Source organism: Talpa europaea, assembly GCF_964194135.1.
Source record: "Talpa europaea genome assembly, chromosome: 10".
In the NCBI taxonomy this organism is placed as follows: domain Eukaryota; kingdom Metazoa; phylum Chordata; class Mammalia; order Eulipotyphla; family Talpidae; genus Talpa; species Talpa europaea.
In genome coordinates this window covers 59,520,624-59,540,768 of record NC_140077.1, presented here as the reverse complement: position 1 = coordinate 59,540,768, position 20,145 = coordinate 59,520,624, and the positions used below count along the sequence as shown (strand labels likewise).

The 20,145-nt window shown below is 39.6% G+C and overlaps 1 protein-coding gene across 1 annotated transcript in view; it reads left to right on the top strand.

Moving 5' to 3' along the window:
- Positions 1–2,646: 2,646 nt before the first annotated feature.
- SGMS1 (sphingomyelin synthase 1) overlaps positions 2,647–20,145 on the top strand; it is a gene marked incomplete at its 3' end in the record, with an annotated part of 35,387 nt that continues 17,888 nt past the window's right edge. The window contains exons 1-2 of the mRNA XM_084245277.1: positions 2,647–3,306; positions 18,937–19,054. Of these exons, the coding sequence (XP_084101403.1) occupies positions 2,684–3,306; positions 18,937–19,054 (741 nt within the window). The 5' untranslated portion in view covers positions 2,647–2,683. The remainder of the gene's footprint in view (positions 3,307–18,936; positions 19,055–20,145) is intronic.

Here is a 20,145-nt window from a genome sequence, read left to right as displayed (position 1 = left end):
CCTCAGCAGCGGCCAGGGTCGAACTGACACTGCAGAGGCTGCAGGCAGCTTCGCAGCCCAGCGCTCAACCGCTGTGCCACCAGGGGAGGCCCTAGAGTGTTTTTTAAGTGATTACAAATTCATTCAGTTTCATATTTTTCTCTGAGGAATATCTTATTGTCCTTGACCATCCAAATAGTTTTAAAGGCGTTTTCAATATTGGTCAGTAGGTTGCTTGTCCATTAAACCATCTAGGTGTAAGAGACATATCCCAAATGTCCAGCAGACATTGATTGGGCACCTTCTGAGTCCGAGGATGTGATATATCAACACTTTAGATCATTGCCCTTTCCTGGTCACTCATACTCTTCAGGGGTGAGGGGTGAGGGGAGGGGGATTCTAGGCAAACGCTAACCACAGGCTGTGTGACAAGGAAGGGGAGTAAGGGGCGTGCACAGTGGATGCACAAAAGAAAATACCAGCTTTTTGCACAAGGTTCACAGTATGTTTTAAACTGGCCATTAAGATTTGATTGAAAATTTGAGAAAGAAAAACCAAGGATTTAGCACCGACAACCCCTTTTGATGCTAGATTATGTATCATCAACTGTCACATCTGGTTCTTAAGACACTAACAACAACCTTGTGAGAAGAGGATTACACCCATTTTACAGATGAATAAACTGAAACTCAACTGATGGGTTATGCATGGGAAATGCTAAGAACAAAACTCTGGTTTTTCTTCTGCCAGAGGCCATTTTTTTTTTTAAATGACAATGCTTTGTTATAGAACTAGGTCTTTTATTTTGAATTTGTCTTGCTTTTTTAAAAAAAAAAAATTCAAATGACTTTTTTTTTTTTAAGATTTATTTATTTATATAAGCACTGGGTATAGTCAGAAGCACGGGAGGGTGAGAGAATTCACCAGAGCCAGAGCGGGGAGCAGAACAGGCAGACTGACGAAATACACTGCTGAGGGGAGCAGCGGCCACCAGGAGAGGTCTGCATGCCATGTGGGACTCTCGCCCAGTGGCCGGGAATCGAACCGGCACTGCAGAGGCTGTGGGCAGCTTCGCAACCCAGCGCTCAACTGCTGCGCCACTGGGGAGGCCCGACTATGACATTATTAAAATAATACATGCAAATGAAAGAAAAGTAGGAAAAAAGTAGAAAATGCCTCTAGGCCCATCATCAAGTATAAAAGTTAATATGTGATATATTTCTTCCCCATTGTTTGATGCAGTGTTTACAAACCATGTGTAGTTAAATACATAGACTTCATATATGTGAGTGTTATAAATACATGTCATGCAAAACACCTAACTTACATGCTTATATTCATGCATGTATAAACTTATGTGATTTTGAATCTCCCCTACAGATATACATTTTGGGTATTACCACATCACTGATTAAGTATTTTAATAAATAAATACACTGAACTTGGGATGAGAAACTTAAGTTTTAGCTCTTCTATGTGAGCTACCATTTGGCCACGGGCAAATTTCTTGACCTCTCTGGAACTCAGTTTTGTCACTTATAAATGAGGGAGTTGGACTAGATCACTGACTTTGAAACTGGATCCCACAAAGGGATGTAAAGGTCATCAGAGCCAAGAGGAACCTGACCCTTCATTCCATTTGTGTTTTAACCCAAGCAGCTGCATTTATAACTCTTACAAATTTGGTGTCCCAGCACATTTGAAATAAGGGACTCATTGATTTGGGGGTGGGGGGGAGTGAAAGAGTATAAAATATTTGAATAGATGATTTTGAATGAAATTTCTGTTTCTCTTCTGTAATATTTATTATTAAATGCTCTTGTGTTATGTACATCTTTTTCTTTTTTTAAGATTTATTTACACAAGCACTGGGTATAGTCAGTAGCGTGGGAGGGTGAGAGAATTCACCAGAGCCAGAGCGGGGAACAGAACAGGCAGACTAATGAAATACACTGCTGAGGGGAGCAGCGGGCGAGGCAGGAGAGGTCTGCGCACCATGTGGGACCCTCGCCGGCAGCCGGGGATCGAACCGGTGCTGCAGAGGCTGCGGGCAGCTTCACAGCCCTGCTCTCAACTGCTGCACCACCACGGGAGGCCCTGTTATGTACATCTTAAAACATGTCTTCACCAGATAGAATGGTAGATGAAGCATATTTGCCATATTCTTTCATATTACCTCAGGAAGCATGTGTGCGAAGAATCACTGATTCATACTGAGCAGTGTCCAAAGCACTAGTGAATTATTTCTTAGCAAATATGTCATTGGAAAGACTGGGAAACATTTCTCCTTGATCTTATCCATTGCAGGTAATTTATGATGCTTTTTCATGGGGACACTAGCCAGAGAATCAGTAGTTCTTTAAGTTAATAACATAGTTGAGGACTATGTATTATACTTCACCAGTAACTAAATTTACATTTCAAGGGGATTAGTTTGAAAGTCTAACTATTTTGACATTTTCTCTTGCCTCCACAGAAGGAAGAATCTTGTCAAAAAATGAGGTGAATTAATACCCAAGCACGCAGGAACCCCCGACAGCTACATGAGGTATTTAAAAATTGCCCGACTGTCTTGCTGCCCTCGTCTCTGTCATGAGGCCTGACAGGATGAACAAGCCACGGAGGGACAGCGTCCTGCTCTGTAGGAACGGAGGCTGCTGACCTGCGGGAACAAGCTGGGGACGGCCTCTTGTCTGCCAGTACAATGAAGGAAGTGGTTTATTGGTCACCCAAGAAGGTGGCAGACTGGCTGCTGGAGAATGCTATGCCAGAATACTGTGAGCCTCTGGAACATTTCACAGGCCGGGACTTGATCAACCTAACTCAAGAGGATTTCACAAAGCCCCCCTTGTGCCGAGTCTCCTCTGACAATGGGCAGCGGCTCTTGGACATGATCGAGACCCTAAAAATGGAACACCACATGGAAGTGCACAAGAACGGCCATGCCAACGGGCACCTCAGCATTGGCACAGACATCCCCACACCTGATAGTAGCTTCAGCATCAAGGTCAAACCCAATGGGATGCCAAATGGATATAGGAAGGAGATGATAAAGATCCCCATGCCAGAACCAGAGCGTTCCCAGTACCCCATGGAGTGGGGCAAGACGTTTCTGGCCTTTCTTTACGCACTTTCCTGTTTCGTTCTCACCACAGTGATGATCTCGGTCGTCCATGAACGAGTACCTCCTAAGGAGGTGCAGCCTCCACTACCGGACACATTTTTTGACCATTTTAACCGGGTGCAGTGGGCCTTTTCTATTTGTGAAATTAACGGCATGATCCTTGTAGGACTCTGGTTAATTCAGTGGCTGCTCCTAAAATACAAGTAAGTAAATCACATAATTGGGGAGTATCCACAGCTCACGCCTGTTATGTTTTGTTTGGAAATGAAATATAGCAAGGATTAGTAATCAACGTATATTATTTCCATAAAAAAAAGATAAAACAACCACATACCCAACTGAAACTCTGGTAGCTTTTAGAAAATGCTGGCTTATTGCCTGTTTTGTATAAGATTCATAGAGCGTGAGGAAAAGAATTGTTAGGAATGATGTTCTGTTTCACTTCACAGGAATGAAAACCCTCAGACACCATCAGAGAACACAGATAAACTGCCTAGTCTTGGTGTTACTAACCCATCAAATAAATTGTTGACAGTTGGCCTATATACCAGGAGTGCCTGTATAACCTATTGCATCAGGTCAGACATCTGGAACTTAGCAATATGTATTTAAGGATGTTTCATACACAGTGCAGAATGCTGTTCCACAGTGGCTCGGGCTGTTGGGAAAATGATACACTTGGGGAAAGACTTAGGTCAGTGGGCTGTGGATGAATTTGAATGGTTCAGTACCTTCTAGAATCTAGTGACTTACAGGTATATGTGGCCATTCCATTCAAGTTTTGTGGGATTGTAAACAGGCATCTCTTTTTAGATTCTGGTGGATCCAAGATCGTTTTCATGAACCAAGCTCTAGAAATACATATTACCTCAGGCAGGCTGTTTGTTCAGGTTGCCTTCAGCAAACTAAACACCATCACCCATGTGTTTGATTTACTCATTATCAGAACTTCCTTATAAATTCCATGCACAGAGCTGGAAACTGGCTTGTTGGGGAACTGAGTTTCTAGTGAACTGTGTTCTGTGACCTCACAATATGGTTGACTATTAAGAAAAACATTTTTGAATCAAGAAAATAAAGTGTTGACTGAGTTTATGCTGTGTTTTATCTAACATAAAATGATGAGTGTTTTTTCCTGCTATGTTTCATAAGGACTGTGTTTCTTCACCTTATAAATTATATATCTGCAAATGAAAATAAAAGCAGTTTCTGATTCTTTGCCAGGAAAGGACTATCTTAACCTTGTGTGAAGGAAACTGACTAAGTGGCCGGTGTTTGTTTATTTTGGGGCCAGCGTCTTTGATTTTAAGCTAGCTTCAAAATAGAAAAAATGGTTTGGGCTGCATTTGATTTGGTGGAAGAAGACTACCTTATATTTGCTTTAGTTTTAAGAGGCTTAGTTAGCCTTAATTATTTGTTAAGAACATGCTTTAGAAATATGAGATGATTAGAATTTGCTAATCACATTCATTAGCTGCCAAACTTGACTTCGCTTTCCTATTTCTAAACCTTTTTCCTAAAAGACCCTTAGAAAGTAACTGCAGTACTTTTCCTTCACAAAGGCAGGATCAACTCAAATTTGTTTCTTGAATTTTTGTTGTTTTGTTTGTGTGCTTGTTTTCTGGTTTTCCTTAAAAAATTTTACATGCAAGCAAATAATTCACAGCCCCAGAATATAGTGTTGTGCAGGTCATATCATATTTGAATCCAAATCTGTCACAGAAGTGTGACTTTTAAGTAATTTTTTTCTTGTTCTAAGAAGTGTCCTATCTTTAGGACTAGTTTTTATAAAGTATATTTCTCTCAGCATGGACTTTTATTCAAATCTCTCTCCCTTTATGCTTTCTAACGTTGTATATTACTGGCACTTATTGCCAGCACTGAAGTCATTTGTATAAATTATTTAATAGCAGTAACTTAGTTGGCTTGTGCCTTGGCAGAATGAATGGGCTACAGACAGCCAACCTGGCCGTGCCCTAACATGCTGGGTGGGGTGGACTGATCTAAATCTCAGGAGCCTTGTCTTCCTCACAGATAAAATAGGGGCCTCTCAGTGTAGTTATTTCTATTGTTCTATATAACTGCATTTTATTTGATTCTAACATTTTTGAATGGGCCAATTATGAGTATTATTAGCTGCAGAGCATTCTTTTGATGTAGAGTACACCCAGTGAAGGAGTTGTTTGAAGTTCACTCTCTGGTTTCCATGTTGGCAAGTCAGAGACATGGGAAATGGAAGCCAACTGGTAGGATAATCCTGAACATTCCTGCTTCTGTCCTCCGGGGTGGGGGGGCAGGGGGACACACTCCTGGTTTCCCAGCTGCCTCTTGGAGACCTTACTTTGGTGTATGTAGCACCCCAGACAGATGCAGATTGATAGTTCAAGCAGTAGGTATTGGTGAGCCTTTCCCTGGCCCTCAGAAAGAAGATTAAAATGCCGTGTAGAATCAGAGACACCCCTTGTTTTTACTTATTTGCCTGTTGCAGCATAGCAGTTTTATTCAGCATGTTGGAGAAATGGGTTCTTCTGGTTAAGGAATATTTTATTTAACAGAGTTAAACTCTTGCTGTTTTTGTGCTTAACTCTTCTCAGTCTAGACCTAGACCCCTTTCCCCAACCTCCATCAGAAGGCTTTCCATTTAGAGCATCTTTTATACGGCTTCTAAGAGTTAAGGCTGAACAGTAATTCCCAAAGGGGCATGTTGCTTTCATTTTAAGAGTCTTGGGGCCTTTTAAAATAAAATCAGCCTACTCCTTTTGCTTCTGTATTTTCTGCTTTTTTGAGAAGAATCATCAAAGGCTGAAAATCCGAAACTTGGATTTAGAGGGTGATTTATTAATTGAGAAGTGAGATCACTGAAATCTGGACATCAGCCAGATGTTTGAGGTGCTAGAAAACCTTGATGTTGAATTTGTGACCTTCTGACATTTGGTTCTATCCTTATGTTCTATGGAATTGTCCTTTATGGGTAAACGTGTTTTGGGTTTTTTGTACTTAAAAAAAATTTTTTTTTGCCTTTTTTCATTCTTAACATCTTCCCCTCATGTCTGTATGTATATATGTTTATATATACATATATCCATGTGGGAGTTCCATGACATTTTGAAGTGGAATACAATAATGCCTAACCTAGAGAATTTTTTAATTTTTAAAATTGTAAATAATGTTGTTTCCCCATTTAGAATTGGACTTTCAAGCCACTGACTAGGAAAAATTCCTGGAAATCTCTACATTTGTGTCAGACTTCACTGCAAAACAGGTATCCCTTGTTTTAAGAAAGCATGATAAAGAACTTGTTAAACTTACAGATTTGATAAGGACTTTTCATGCATGGCTAAGTCATGGCTAACACGGTGACACCTATGTGTGACACACGTGGCTCAGCTCTATTAGGACACCTGGCAGAGAGGGCCAAGGAGCAGGACTGCAGAATTTCTAAGGCAAGGGTGTTCCAGCTAGCAGAGAAATCATCATGACTTAGGATGGTGATCACAGATAATCCTGCCCACCTTGTTGGCAACCAGATCTAACATTCTTTTCTTTCACCTTCTTTCTTTCATGTGGGCAATGGCTGTACCTAGAAACTTAGAACTCCTTAGATCCTTGTATATAAATACTCAGAAAGTTCTGTGAACTCTGATTTCAAATCCATTACCTCTCTCTTTCTACTTAATGATGTACATGGGATGGGGGTGGGGCTAGTTCCTTAGCATCAAACTCAATGTCTAATCCTACCTCATCTTTAACTACTCTGTGCCACAATTTTCCTTGAACAAACTCATACCACATTCCATTATACTCAGTGTCTCCTTGTTAGATTGTAACTTTCTCAAAGGGAAAGAGTAGATCCTTTTTTTGTCATTTATCTTTCCATTGCATGATCTGGTACAGAGTCTAGCACATAGAAAGTGCTCATTTAAAATTTATTCATTCAGCTTGTGTATACTGAGCAACCTAGTATGTGCCAGGCTCTGTTGTAGACCCCAGTGGTGTTAGTTAGAGTGAGCAGAGGCCCCTGGTGCTCTCATGGAACTTACATTCTGGCCTGCATATAGCAGTCAGTAAACAATTTAGCATATAATGTCAGTTAGTGATAGGGAAAATGCAAAAAAATGAAGCCATATAAAGGGTTACAGAGTGTTGGCTGGTGGGAAGGGGAATAGTATTTTAGATAAGACTTCCAATGTGGTAATAGTTGAGTAGACACCAAAATCAAATGAAGGAAAATACCAGGCAAGGTGTTGGGACAGACCAGTACAGACAGGAGAGATGGTAAGTACAGAATCTGAGGCTTCCTTGACTAAGTGTCAAGGACTCTGTGCCAAGTGGGCTAGAAGAAAGTGGTGACACAGAAGGTCAGTGAAGTGTGTGTGGTGTGTCAGGTAGGGTATGTGGGCCACAAGTAAAGAGTTAGGATTTTGTTTCAAGTGTGATAAATTATGAGAGGAAATGTTATTATCAGATTTGTATTTGGAAAGAATCACACTGGTTGTGATGTAGAGAACAGTGAATTAAAAGTGGCGGTAGGGGACCCATTAGGACACCATTAAAGTAGTGCAGGTAGAAGGTGGTTGTGAGTTAGACTCACGTACCTCAGTTTGACCAATAAATACATTCGTGCTCCAATGGTGGAAGGCATGAACTCTTTCAACTCTTTGAGGAAGCTATGGCTTCTGCTAAATTTAGAGCTCCTTATGTTTTTTGCCACAGGGCATGCTCTTTTATAATATCTTTCTCATACAAAGATTTTGGGTCTCTCTGAATGTCTTAATTTTGTGTGGAATTTAGTGAGGAGATCGGATTCACTAATTTGGGAGTTTACACAATTTTGCTTGAATATATTTTATTGCAAAACAAAGTCAGGTCACATATTTATCCTAGTGTTTTCTACTGTGGCTTATTTGGGATTGGATACTGGCCCAGAGGAGTAGTACCAAGCATTTGGTGAGAGTTGTGGTTGGTGGGGGTGTTTTGTAAGGATAAATTAAATATTGCAGGTAAAAAGATTCCAAGAAAAAATAGAAGGAGCCATTGGATAGTTGGAATAGAGTTGAAGGAGCTTAGGGGTTGAGGCATGTTGGGAGAAGAGATTCTGGCATAAACAGTTGCATAGAGATACAGGGAAACTGAGTGGGTTCTTTGAAAACTGATCACATGCCTAAGGGAAAGAAGTAGGAAAGGAAATGGTGCTGGCAGATCCTGCTTAAGACCTGCCATGATGTCTCTATTGAAAAGTATTTCTGGGATCTTTGTTCATCTTGCAGAAGAGAACAGATAGATTTTTCCATTGTGGCTTTTCTGGGATGACACTATGAAACTATTGATATGGATTTTTAGATGTTTGGCACCAGTCTGTATTTTGTATTCAGAAGCTGCTTTGTATGTTATCCTTTGATAATGCTCTGGCTTTGGGGACTGTTTATTGGGAGGGTATCTACCAAAATACCTCACTTCTGGGAAAGAAATGTAATTTCCGAGGACATCATCATTGTGCTGATTGGCAGCTGTTGCTGTCAGATGCTTATTTGGTTTTTTTGGTTTGTGTCTTATTCACAGACTAGACTTACCACCAACATTTATCTTTCATTGTATCCCATTTTAATTCTGTCATTGCTTCTTGTTGTATTAAGTTGATTGGATCAAAGTGCTCCTATTCCCCAAGGTAGTTTATGACCACAGTTATTGTCAACATTTTTTCAATTGTTTTTAAGTCTTTGAGGTTGTGACTAAAGTACATTAAAGTTCCTGATACAGAGTATTTAATATAAAGCAGATCTCTCCACATTTCTATTCAACAGTTTATTTTTCAAGAACCTTTTCTTAACATCATGTCACATAGGTTGACTTTATGCAACAGACACAAGGTTAACTTTTAATGGAACTTCAGGACATATTTACATTTACTTACTTATCAAGAATTGTTGAAGACTATATGCTAGGGATACAGCAATGAGCAAAACAAAGCTGCGCAAAGGTTATCTTCTGGAAGAACTTTTGTTTGTTCTCATAGCAACATCTAAGTTTTTAAAAATGTGTACTGTCCAAACCATCTAAATATAAACTCACAAGGACAAAAATTCTCTCATGTTATTGTAGCTTTACAGTACCTGGCCCATTTAGTTGGCCAGTAAACGATCTTCCAGCAATAAAGCAAGATAGGAACTCAGGATCATGTCTTTCCATCCTTTCTGTTCCTTCTCCACATGCAGACACATCATTATGTGTTCCCTCTGAGTCTGTTCTTTTCCATGCCTTGTCATCCATGTTGTCAGAAAATCGCTCTGTTCACATGGCAGATTCCAAAACAGCTATTTGAATAATAAGATTTTTTTAAACATGCCTTTTCATTTGATCTAGTGCAATCCAACCCTTAAAGTAAGTGTCATTCCCTCTCTCAGTGAGTTTAACTGAAACTCAGAGTAGCTCTTGACTTGCCCTGGGTCCCACTTGGAATGTTGTAGGGATTTAGGGGCCTTCACTCTAAATCTAGGCTAGAAATGTCCTGATAGAGCAGACACCTGTCCTTTGGAAATGTACTTCCTTAGCAGATATAGTGGCAAGATTCGACATACACAGGACAGATAGAATGAAACAGGTTCAATTAAGAGATTTATGTGTCATTAGCATTCAGGAAACATGTACGCTTGCTCCAGGGTGGACCTGTGAACGCTGACAGCTATCACATGTTGTTTTTCCTTGTGATTTACAGAAAATATGCTGAGCCCTGCTGTAACCACTGCTGTCCTATAGCCTCTGAGGTGTGACTCACCACCACACTGGGAGTCCCCTGTGCCACCAGCTTCAGTCATGCTTTTTGACTTGAAGACAGCTGATCGGCAGTGCCTAATCTGATTCTTTCCTCTCTATTTCTAGCAAGTCTTCCTCCTCTAATTCCACCCATCATGCATCTGGGTGAGATCCTGGTTTTTTTCCCCCTTTTCTGGGCATCTTTTCTATCCTATTATCTTCCCACATAATCTGAAACTCCTTGGCTTTTGCAGACCTCCTTTACTGGGGCATTATTGGAGTGGGAAAAATAGTTATTAAGGAGACAGGTGACAGATTGAACGCCATGTTGTACCTCCTCATTCTCATGTTAGCCAACAAGTTAGCTAACCTTCTCTAAATTATGCCAGTTGAGGTCCCAAGATTTAAATACTACCCTAAGCCCTAGGAATTGTATGGAAACTAGATTCACACTGAAACTCCCTAAATTCATAATCCCAGCAATTTTGGGTTTTAAATTTACATAAACATTATAAAAGGCTTTTAAGCCAAGGATTAGGATAAAAGGGCAAGAGAGGGGAAAAAAGTAGTAAATAGCAATTTTTGTGAGTTAATTTTTATTTGTAATACAAGAAGTAATGCATCTGACTTGTAGGTGGTTTAGAAGATAAACAAGTAGGGAAAAGTTACTTATGTTTTCAGAAATGAGTATCATGTAGGTTCATGTCCCTTTTGATATTTTTCTGTGTGCTCATATACATGTAATCTGTTTATGTATTTTTGAGTTGTATCATGTATTTGCCTTCTATTTTGATAGCATGACCAGGGATTATCTCTTCCTCTCTTCTTTAAAAACCCACCAGGGATGGCTAATTAATTCATGATCCAATATAAAAGTGACATCTGTTCCCCCACCAAGATGTTCTTTTGTGACAGCCGCAGTAAAGCATTAGGATACTGTAAATATTGCTAGTTTAAGATGATCTTCTTTCTATAGTCACCTACTATCTGAGTGTAACTGGTCAAGTTACCCAACTGCCATAGTCACATTGTTTCCTCCCTACAAAAATGGGATTCATAAGGAGTGTCCATTCCAGTGTTGTGTGTGGGATTGAGTAAGATAATATATGTAAAGCATTTGACTGAGCTTTGGCATCCACCTGGCCCCCATGCCTGCCCCATGCCCAAGTAAATATTGTTATTCCTTTCCATTATTTTCAGCCAAATTGTCTCAATTTTGGGTTTGGCATTTGCTTCCACTGCATATCCGGCCTGTGCTCACCTCCTGTGTTGCTGCCCCAGGTCTTCACTACTATCATCTGTTACCAGGGTTGGTGCAAGAGCCCCCTACCGGCCTCGGTTTCTGTTCTTGCTTCCTTTTAGTCACTTATCCATTCAGTACTGTGTGTTTCTGTAAGGGTTAAGTTGGCTTTTGTGCTCTCCTTCCACCAAAATCCTCATGGTAACTAAAGGGGTCCAACCCCCCAGGATCTCATGTCCTCATGCACTCTGCTCCCTGACCCCCTTGCTGGTCAGCAAACACCCACATATGCTGGCCTCCAGAACCTTTTCCCACAGGTATCTTCCTTGTTCACCTCCTCATATCTATCTACACCTCATCGGATCAGCTTACCTCCAAATTGTAACCTCCCTTCCCTTAGTGGCACTCTTGCTTAGTTTTACCCTTCAGTACTTATCCAGTGTGCTCTATATTTTGCTTGTTTATGTTGTTTATTGTCCACCTCCTCCACTAGAACATAAGTACCATCAAGCAGCCTTTTTGTCACTTGTGTTCACTGCTGTATCTTAAAGCCAGAACAGTGCCTAGCACATATGCACTTTTGTGAATAAATAATAAGAGCAGCAGTTAACATTTATTGAGTGTTGCACTATGCTAGTGTTGCACTAGAACTTAATAACTGTTAACCACTGCTGGTGACATATGTCTTATGATGTTTTTAGAAAAACCCTCTTAAAATGGGTTACTTTTAAGGATAATCCATTAGCCCAGGAGCAATATTTAATCATTCAGTTCTACTAATTGTCACTGAACAAGCCCCGAGAGTGTGATTCTAAGTGGTTAAGTTTTGTTGGAGGGAAGGAATGAGGAAAGACCTGGCTATACATAGATGTATTTACACTGTATAAATACACTTTTGTGTATATATACACATATGTTTATACACACATATATGCACGTATTTATTTTGTTAATATCCCAAAATGCTAACAAGAAATGCCCCTCCTTTTGTTACATAGATAGGCATGTCTCAAATAGATCATATTGATGTCTTTCGTATCATATAGAGCAACATTTTTTTCTTTGCTTTATGCTTCAATCTATTTTTAACCCAGGAAGTAATTTTTTTTAAAGATGGGTTCAGTGGGAATAATTTTATAAAATCACCTGCTATTTGCAAATTCACTAGTGTGGATCATTTTCTGAACTTAATTGTGAAGTTCTTTTGCAGTCTTTTAAATGGGGCTTCAAAAAATAATCTAAGCCCATTCCTTTTTAAAATTTTTTAAAAAGATTTTTAATTTTATTTATGCATACAAGAGCTGGGGTGTAAGCCAGCGGTGCAGTGACAGTGCAGGGGAGGGGACAACACAGTGAGAGGATTCACCAGAGACAGAGTGGGGAGCAGAACAGGCAGATTGACTGAAATACACTGCTGAGGGGAGCAGCGGGCCAGTCAGGAGAGGTCTGCCATGCCATGTGGGTTAGCTCTTTGGCCAGAGATCGAACTCATGCTGCAGTGGCTGCAGATAGCTTCATAGTGCTGAGACTTAACCCCTTGAGCCACCAGGGTGGCTCTCCATTTTTTTAAATGTGACAGTTTCATTAGTAAAAATACAAACTAACTGGTATCTGAGACCTGTGCTGTGTTGTGGCCCTCTGAGTGGTGGACCCCAGGCTTACAGTTGAACTCTTTACACTCTAATTTTTCCTTTTATTAAATGGCATAAATAATACATGTTAATCAGGAGTGTGGTCAAAATAACTAAAACCAAAGCTGTAAAATCGCTTTGAGTTGGATTTTTAAAAGACAAAAAGACACTAGGTTTCTGGACAGATCCATTTCTTTCTCTTTTTTTAACTTTAATGTTTTTTATTTATTTTTTTAAAGATTTATTTTTACAGGGCCTCCCCGGTGGCGCAGCGGTTGAGCGCTGGGTTGCGAGGCTGCCCGCGGCCTCTGCGGTGCCGGTTCGATCCCCGGCTGCATCCCGGCCACAGGAGGAGGGTCCCACATGGCGCGCAGACCTCTCCTGCCGCCCGCTGCTCCCCTCAGCAGTGTACTTCAGTCCTTTCTGCCTGCTCTGCTTCCCGCTCTGCCTCTGGTGAATTCTCTCACCCTTCCACGCTTCTGACTGTACCCAGTGCATGTATAAACAAAAACAAATAAATAAATAAAACATGCCTCTATTAAAAAAATAAATAAAATAAAAAAGATTTATTTTTACAAGTACTGGGGTACAGACCAGAGGCATGGGAGGGTGAGAGAATTCACCGGAGACGGAGCAGGGAACAGAACAGGCAGAAGGACTGAAATACACTGCTGAGGGGAGCAGCAGGTGAGACAGGAGAGGTCTGCTGCGCCATGTGGGTATCTCCCTGGCTGGCTGGGAATTGAACTGGTGCAGCAAAGGCTGTGGACGGCTTTACCGTGCTGCGCTCAATCCACTATGCCACCAGGGAGGCCCTGGACAGATGCATTTCTAAGCTGGTGCATGGGTCTGCTCATTCCCCTGATTCACCAGTGTGGTACCCAGAAAATAGTAAATGAGCAGTAGCTCTGCCAGGGGGGATATGTATTTTCACTTTACTGTTTGTTGTGTAGCATTTGTTCTTTTCCCTTTCATTTGTTTATAGATCTTTGCTTGGAATTTTCTTTCCTAAATACCAAATTAGCTTTGGGTTATCATGAACTGGAATGGTGGAGACTCCTGTAATGGGTAGGGAAACCCAATCAGGGCAGTAAGGATACAGGGAGGGAGCGGGGAAAGAGGACAGGACTCACATCATCCCCAGTTCCCAGGGTTTATGGTCCTGTTTGGATGAAAGCAGCGGTCGCCACAGTTGCAGAAAGGATGCAAAGTAAAGGCTTGGTTACTTCAGGGCCAGTTAATCCAGGCAGATATGTGAAGGGGTTTAAAGGATAAACATTTATGGGAAGAAGCAGTAAAGTCACAGGAAGTAAGAAGTGAAGTTCTTAATCACAGAACCACATGTTGTTGCCAGTATTGCAACAACTTACTGGGACAAAATGATGAGTAAAGTACAACTTTAAGAGCATTCTCTAATAGAAGGATTAGGCCTTCTGTTGGTAATGGCTATGCCAGCCTCATGATTAAAAATAGTATAAAATAGAGACAGAAGTTCTGAAGTGAAGGATGAAGTAAAGGATGGCTCCAGTTGGAGACATCTGGAAGGGTTTATGGGGAGGTGTGGTATTTGGAGTGGTGGGTAGGATTATAGCAGACCAGGTAATAGGAGAGGACAGGAAGAAACCTGCTGGCAAAAGCAAGAAGCCAGGGTTTTGGGAATAATGAGTGGCTCCTTTTGCTCAGGTCCTGGGATTCATAGTTAAGACAAGACAGATAAAGTAACTTGAAATTCAGCAGTTAGTGGCAAGTGGTTGTCATAATTCAGGGACTCTAGGGCTAGTAGCAGGGAATTAAGGGGAGAAAAACAGATTTCAGAAACCGTTTGGAGTTACTTTCAACAGAATATAGGGGGTTGAGGAGGCTGTTATGAAGATAGTGCAGTTGCAGGATGAGATAGAGAACTTTATTTTTTTTTTTTTTAATATGGAATAGATGGTGTCTCAGAGATCTGAATGCCAGGCAGTGTTCTAGGCTTCCAGGCAGAAGGAATGGCTAGCACAGAGGTCCTACCTAAGGCAGAAGGGATTGTACATGGTGTGTTCAAACTACTCCAATGGCATTGGACTGAAGCTGGCATCCAGAGAATGGGAAGGGGAGGTTGGAGAAAGGCAAACCACGTCATTGCGGGCCTTGTGGCCTAAGTAAAGGATTTAGATTTTGCTCAAATTGTATTTATAATCATTGGAAGAATTTTAAAGAACAAATTGTACTCTGTATTTTGACTGCTATATGTGGAATGGACTTCAGGAAGGCATGAGTAAAAACAGGAACCTTGTGGGTTCAGGTGAGTTAGAATGAGAAGTATAAGACATTTCAGAATGAAATGGAGGAACTGTTAGCAAATCTAACTGGGCATACATTGGAAATAATGGAAAATGGATGCATTTAGTGTTGGATAGCTAAAAGAATATACTATTTTTTACTAATTTAATAATTAGTAAGTTATCAAAATGCTTATTTTGTGGAGTTTGGATCAGTGTGAAATACTGTATAAAATAATGAAAAATATGAGTTAAGTAGCTTTTAAAATGTCATTTAAATATCAGTCATCTATAGCTGTACAGCAGTGCACTCTCAAATTTGGAACTTCTTACATAATTGGAAACAATTTCCTAAACATTTATGTCTTGTGTAAAATATTTGTTTCAGTTTAAACTCTGAGCTACAATTCCCATGTCCATTACATAGGACGATAGTCTTGCCCTACAGTTTATTTTAAAAATTAAATAACACAGAAAGTGGTATACAGGGGGAATTTGGCAAAGCTCTAGCTACTATTCATAACAGCCTAGGGAAATACCTCAATAATATTTTTATAGTTCATAAGAAAGTGATACTCTTTTGTGGACAGGAAACAAATTTACAAGGAAGTTATTAAAGATGGTCCAGGCTACCAAGTGAGCTTTTGTTAAAGGCTGAGCAAGCCCTGTTGAAAGATAAGCTCAATGTCACCTTGTCCACATAGCATCTACTGCAGTCTAGTCATGGTCCTGAATTAAACACTGACCTCCATGCTTGCCTCCTTGATTCTATTCCAGTTGTGTGTGCCTTCCTCTTTATCACCGCTTAGTTTTAGACTGTTACCTAGCTCCACCACTGCATTTCAGGATCTATTGGCTAAGAGCTGAATAGGTCCCATCAAGAGCTTACAGACTAGGTCCGAGTGCTGAAAGAATTGTATGTCTTCTGGCAGTGGTTTAGTTGAAAGAGAGAACTTGTAGGAAGCAAAAGAACTTTCTAGTTTTTCATTTTACTTTCCACTATATTAATTCCTTTTTTTCATTTTTTCCCTTTAGGGTTTTAGACTGTTGTACTAGATGCTGACAACAGTGTAGTACTGCTCTGAAAAGCCTGATTTGTGTGTATTTAACGAGGTCTGACCACTGTTGCCTTTTTAAGTAGGGATATGAAAAAGTTTAATAAAGTCACCTGTTCTCACAAGTCTTTTCTAGCAAGTCTTAATAATTATCTATAAAATATTAACACTTTTATTCATATTTTATTATATTCAAACTTAACAAGTATGTTTTTCTTTTCCTCTCAGGAAAAAAATACTGTGTCTATTCACACAAATACTTGGGAGAATAGATAACTCTGACCAATTCTAAGTGTCTGTGAAGTGATAGTAATTGTAAAGTGTGAGCAGATGGAAAACAGACCTCTTTCCAACTTGAAAGGAGACATGTTTCCCATATGATAAAAGGACCATTGTGGATTTTTTTAAATTATTTATTTATTTATATTTTACATCATTGTTAACTTCTTTACAATGTTTGCTTTCTTTTCTCAGGTGTAGTCCCCATAGAATTTCCACCACCAATTTACCCATGCACCATCACCAAGGTCCCTTGTGGTTGTGAGAATTACATGTGCATCTTATTTTTGGCACTCAGTCTCTGGTAATATCTCATAAAGTTTTCCTCAGTGGCTTTTTGTTGCCTTCTTACATTTTTAACTACTTTAACCTTTTTTAAAAAAAAACACATCTTGAACTTATTTTAAACCTTTAAATAAGAATTCTAATGTGTGAAATTCTTTGATTAAGGAAGGAAATACCTTAACTGCAGACAATTCTTTGAAACATATCACGCTCTTTTAAATTTGTGCTTAGAGATCCTAATTTAGCATGCATTACACACAAAGATATTCTAAGTTTGATTTCAAAAAGATTAAAAAATGCCAAAGATCAGAAGATTCTTATGAACAGCTACTTCCAACTTGTTACCTCATTAATGCTGATGGAGTCACATGGAAAAAGTCATTTGACTTTTCACTTCAAGTCAAAGAATAAATGTGACTAAATCATCCATGACTGTTGCATTAAAATTATATTTTTTTGTGAGAGGATTTGTCTTTCCTCATTCTCTATCATTTTTTTCATACACCTCATTCTCAGATTAACCTGAAATCCTTTCACTGCTACTCCTGTGACTCCAGTCTGAGATATGAGATATGGGAATAATTAGCTGAGGTATGTGGGTGTACTATATACCATGAAACAACCAAACAAAGTGATTTTAAGATAGTAGTCTCTTCCAAAATTGAATGAGAGCAGTGATTTTGTTGTCGTCGTTCCTCTAAAGAGATGAATATGATCTGGATAGACTTAACAGTTTTCTGTCAACAGGTTTTTCTTTTATAGCTCAAGTGAAATTGCAAATAATTTATGTTGATTTGAGCAGGATGGTTAGTGATGGTGGGAAAGTATTTTCTTTTTTAAGAAATTATGTATTAGAATATGTCTTTGAATATATATGCCTTTTAGATCTAAAATCCACCTTGGTAAAATTCACTTTGGTATTTCAAGTATTCTTGGTTAGATATTTATAGGCTAGTATTGTTATTATTATCTAATATTGCCCCACTTTACATTGCTTAATTGTTCTCAGGGGAATGCCTGTGTGTTGTCTTTATTTGTTTTGTTCAACTCAGATTTCTCAGACCAATCTTGAAACTTGAACTCAAGATTGAGAAAGCAGATACTTGTAAAACTGATTCTGGCCTCTGGTAGAATAGGGAAGTAGAAAGGAATATTCTTGTCCCAGGATAAACTGAAATTTGTACAGTTTAAGTAAAGTAAGCCTATGTGGGTTTGATATTAAGGGGGAGTTCTCAATCTCAATCTGCATAGTCACATGTATACAGCAAATAATTTCATTAGAACCACAGATCAACTTGAAATGGAAAAGATTTTTCTTTCTAATTCTTGCTTATTTTGTTAAACATTTACAAATCCTATGCACTTAATGGCTGCCATCATGCATATAAGACAAGGATTTTCTCTACATTATTTCTTTTTTTTTTTTAAAGATTTATTTTTTATTTATTTATACATGCACTGGGTACAGTCAGAAGCGCGGGAGGGCGAGAGAATTCACCAGAGCCAGAACAGGGAACAGAGCAGGCAGACTGACGAAATCCACTGCTGAGGGGAGCAGCAGCGGCAGGAGAGGTCTGTGTGCCATGTGGGACCCTCCTCTGGTGTGGGGAGCAGCCTGGGATCGAACCCGCGCTGCAAAGGCTGTGGGCAGCTTCGCTACCCAGCGCTTAACCACTGCACCACCGGGGAGGCCCTCTCTACATTATTTCTAACGTTATTATCCCTGGTCTACAGATTAGGAAACTGAGACTCAAAAATGTCTGCTATAGGCTATCGCGAGACCACATAGTGAACAGAGAGAGGTGAGGCTCAGGTGCTATCACGCGGACAGGCTCTTTTCTTGGCATTGTGCTTTCTTGAAGGTCAGCTAAAAGAATCCGTTTCTGGGATATATGAATAAAATTGTTTAATGTCTTTGACTCATTAAATGTCAGAATCGTTTTGAATCCTCATTTTAATGTCATTTTAATTTTTTGAACATCTTCCCTTTGTGACAGAAAAGACACTCTCTTAATGTTTAACCACGGGAACCGAGTCAGCTCCAACAAATCAGAATAGGCCCCAGTTGTACATCAGTTGAATGTCAACTCAAATGTAAGGCCTCTCAAAGCCTAATTAACACTGCAGAACATTTTAAACTCTTTTGACCAGTGACTATTTTTAAAAAACCATTCTCAAAATCCTTAGCTCCTATTAGCTATGGCTGTAACATTCTAGTTTCAACTTCTCAAAAAGCTGTGGGGTTTGTTTTGTTGGGTCATTGAAAGCTTAAAGTAAATGAACCTGTGGAATTTCATGACTGAGTGTCTGCCCTGTTTTTCCCTTTTTCTAGGTCTATTATTAGCAGAAGATTTTTCTGCATAGTTGGCACGCTGTACCTGTATCGGTGTATTACAATGTATGTAACTACACTACCAGTACCCGGTATGCATTTCAACTGCTCTCCGAAGGTAAACCATTCCACACTATAATTTCCCTTTTTGTTTGTTTTTCCTCTTGCCTAAGAGTCCTTTGACTAAGGCTAAAGGTGAAAATTTCTTCAGAATATAGTCTCGTCTCTCCATCCTCATCTGGGAATGTTACTAAGCAATATGGCTAGGCAGCCCTACCCTTCTCAAATTTTCCAAGCCCTGCCAGCACTTCCCAGCTAGGGAAATATGTGGTCTAGTTAGTGTGCTGGAAGCAGTTAAGCTTTGCATGTGGGTGTAGCTCTTTGGTTTCCTGCCAAACTTTCAAAATATCTTTGCTCCCTTGACACAGATCCAAAAGCTTTTATATGCTTTCTCCCTCTCTCAGATAGAAAGTTCAGTTTCAAATGATGGTGTTTTTTTTTTTTTTCTTCTATTAATCTCTACAGTGGTGATCCATAGCAGCAGAGCATGAGACACTATTCCTGTCTCCTCGCACCCTCCACCCACCCAGACCAGATCACTACTCTCTGGAGTTTTGCCATATTGATCTTCTCTAGTAGCACAAAAGCCTTCTTGTTGTTATTGCTTTTTTTTTTTAATAGACTTTATTCTTCTGTTATTTTCTCTACCTATCAGATTCACATGATACTTATTACCTCTAACTTTTACCTTGAATAATTTCAACTAGGGAGATCACTGGAACTTTATGAAATGATTAGCAAAAGCGATTAGTTAAGCTTTTTAATTTGGGTAGGAGAAAATATTGAATACTCTAATGGGCTTGGAATCATGTCTTTGGGTTGCCCTTGTGCTAGTGAAACATCTATACCCTTTCAGTTTCATTTCATCCCTTTGTATTTTTGTTCCTTCTAGAAGGCATTTCTGTCTGATAGAACCTCAGAAGGCTGAAAGTCCACTTTTGATTTTTAAAGCATTGTCTTTATCATTTGAAATTTTGGATGTTTTCCTTACGGTGATCCTCCTTCCTTCCCACTTAAACAGAGAGCGGTCACTTGTTCTTACTTTTTTTCCACTTTTGCTACAAACTGCACCTTAACTCTGGAGAAAGTTTCATAAAAAACAAATGACCCCAACTTTCCCCTTGCAGTCTTACCACCCTGAACATTCCA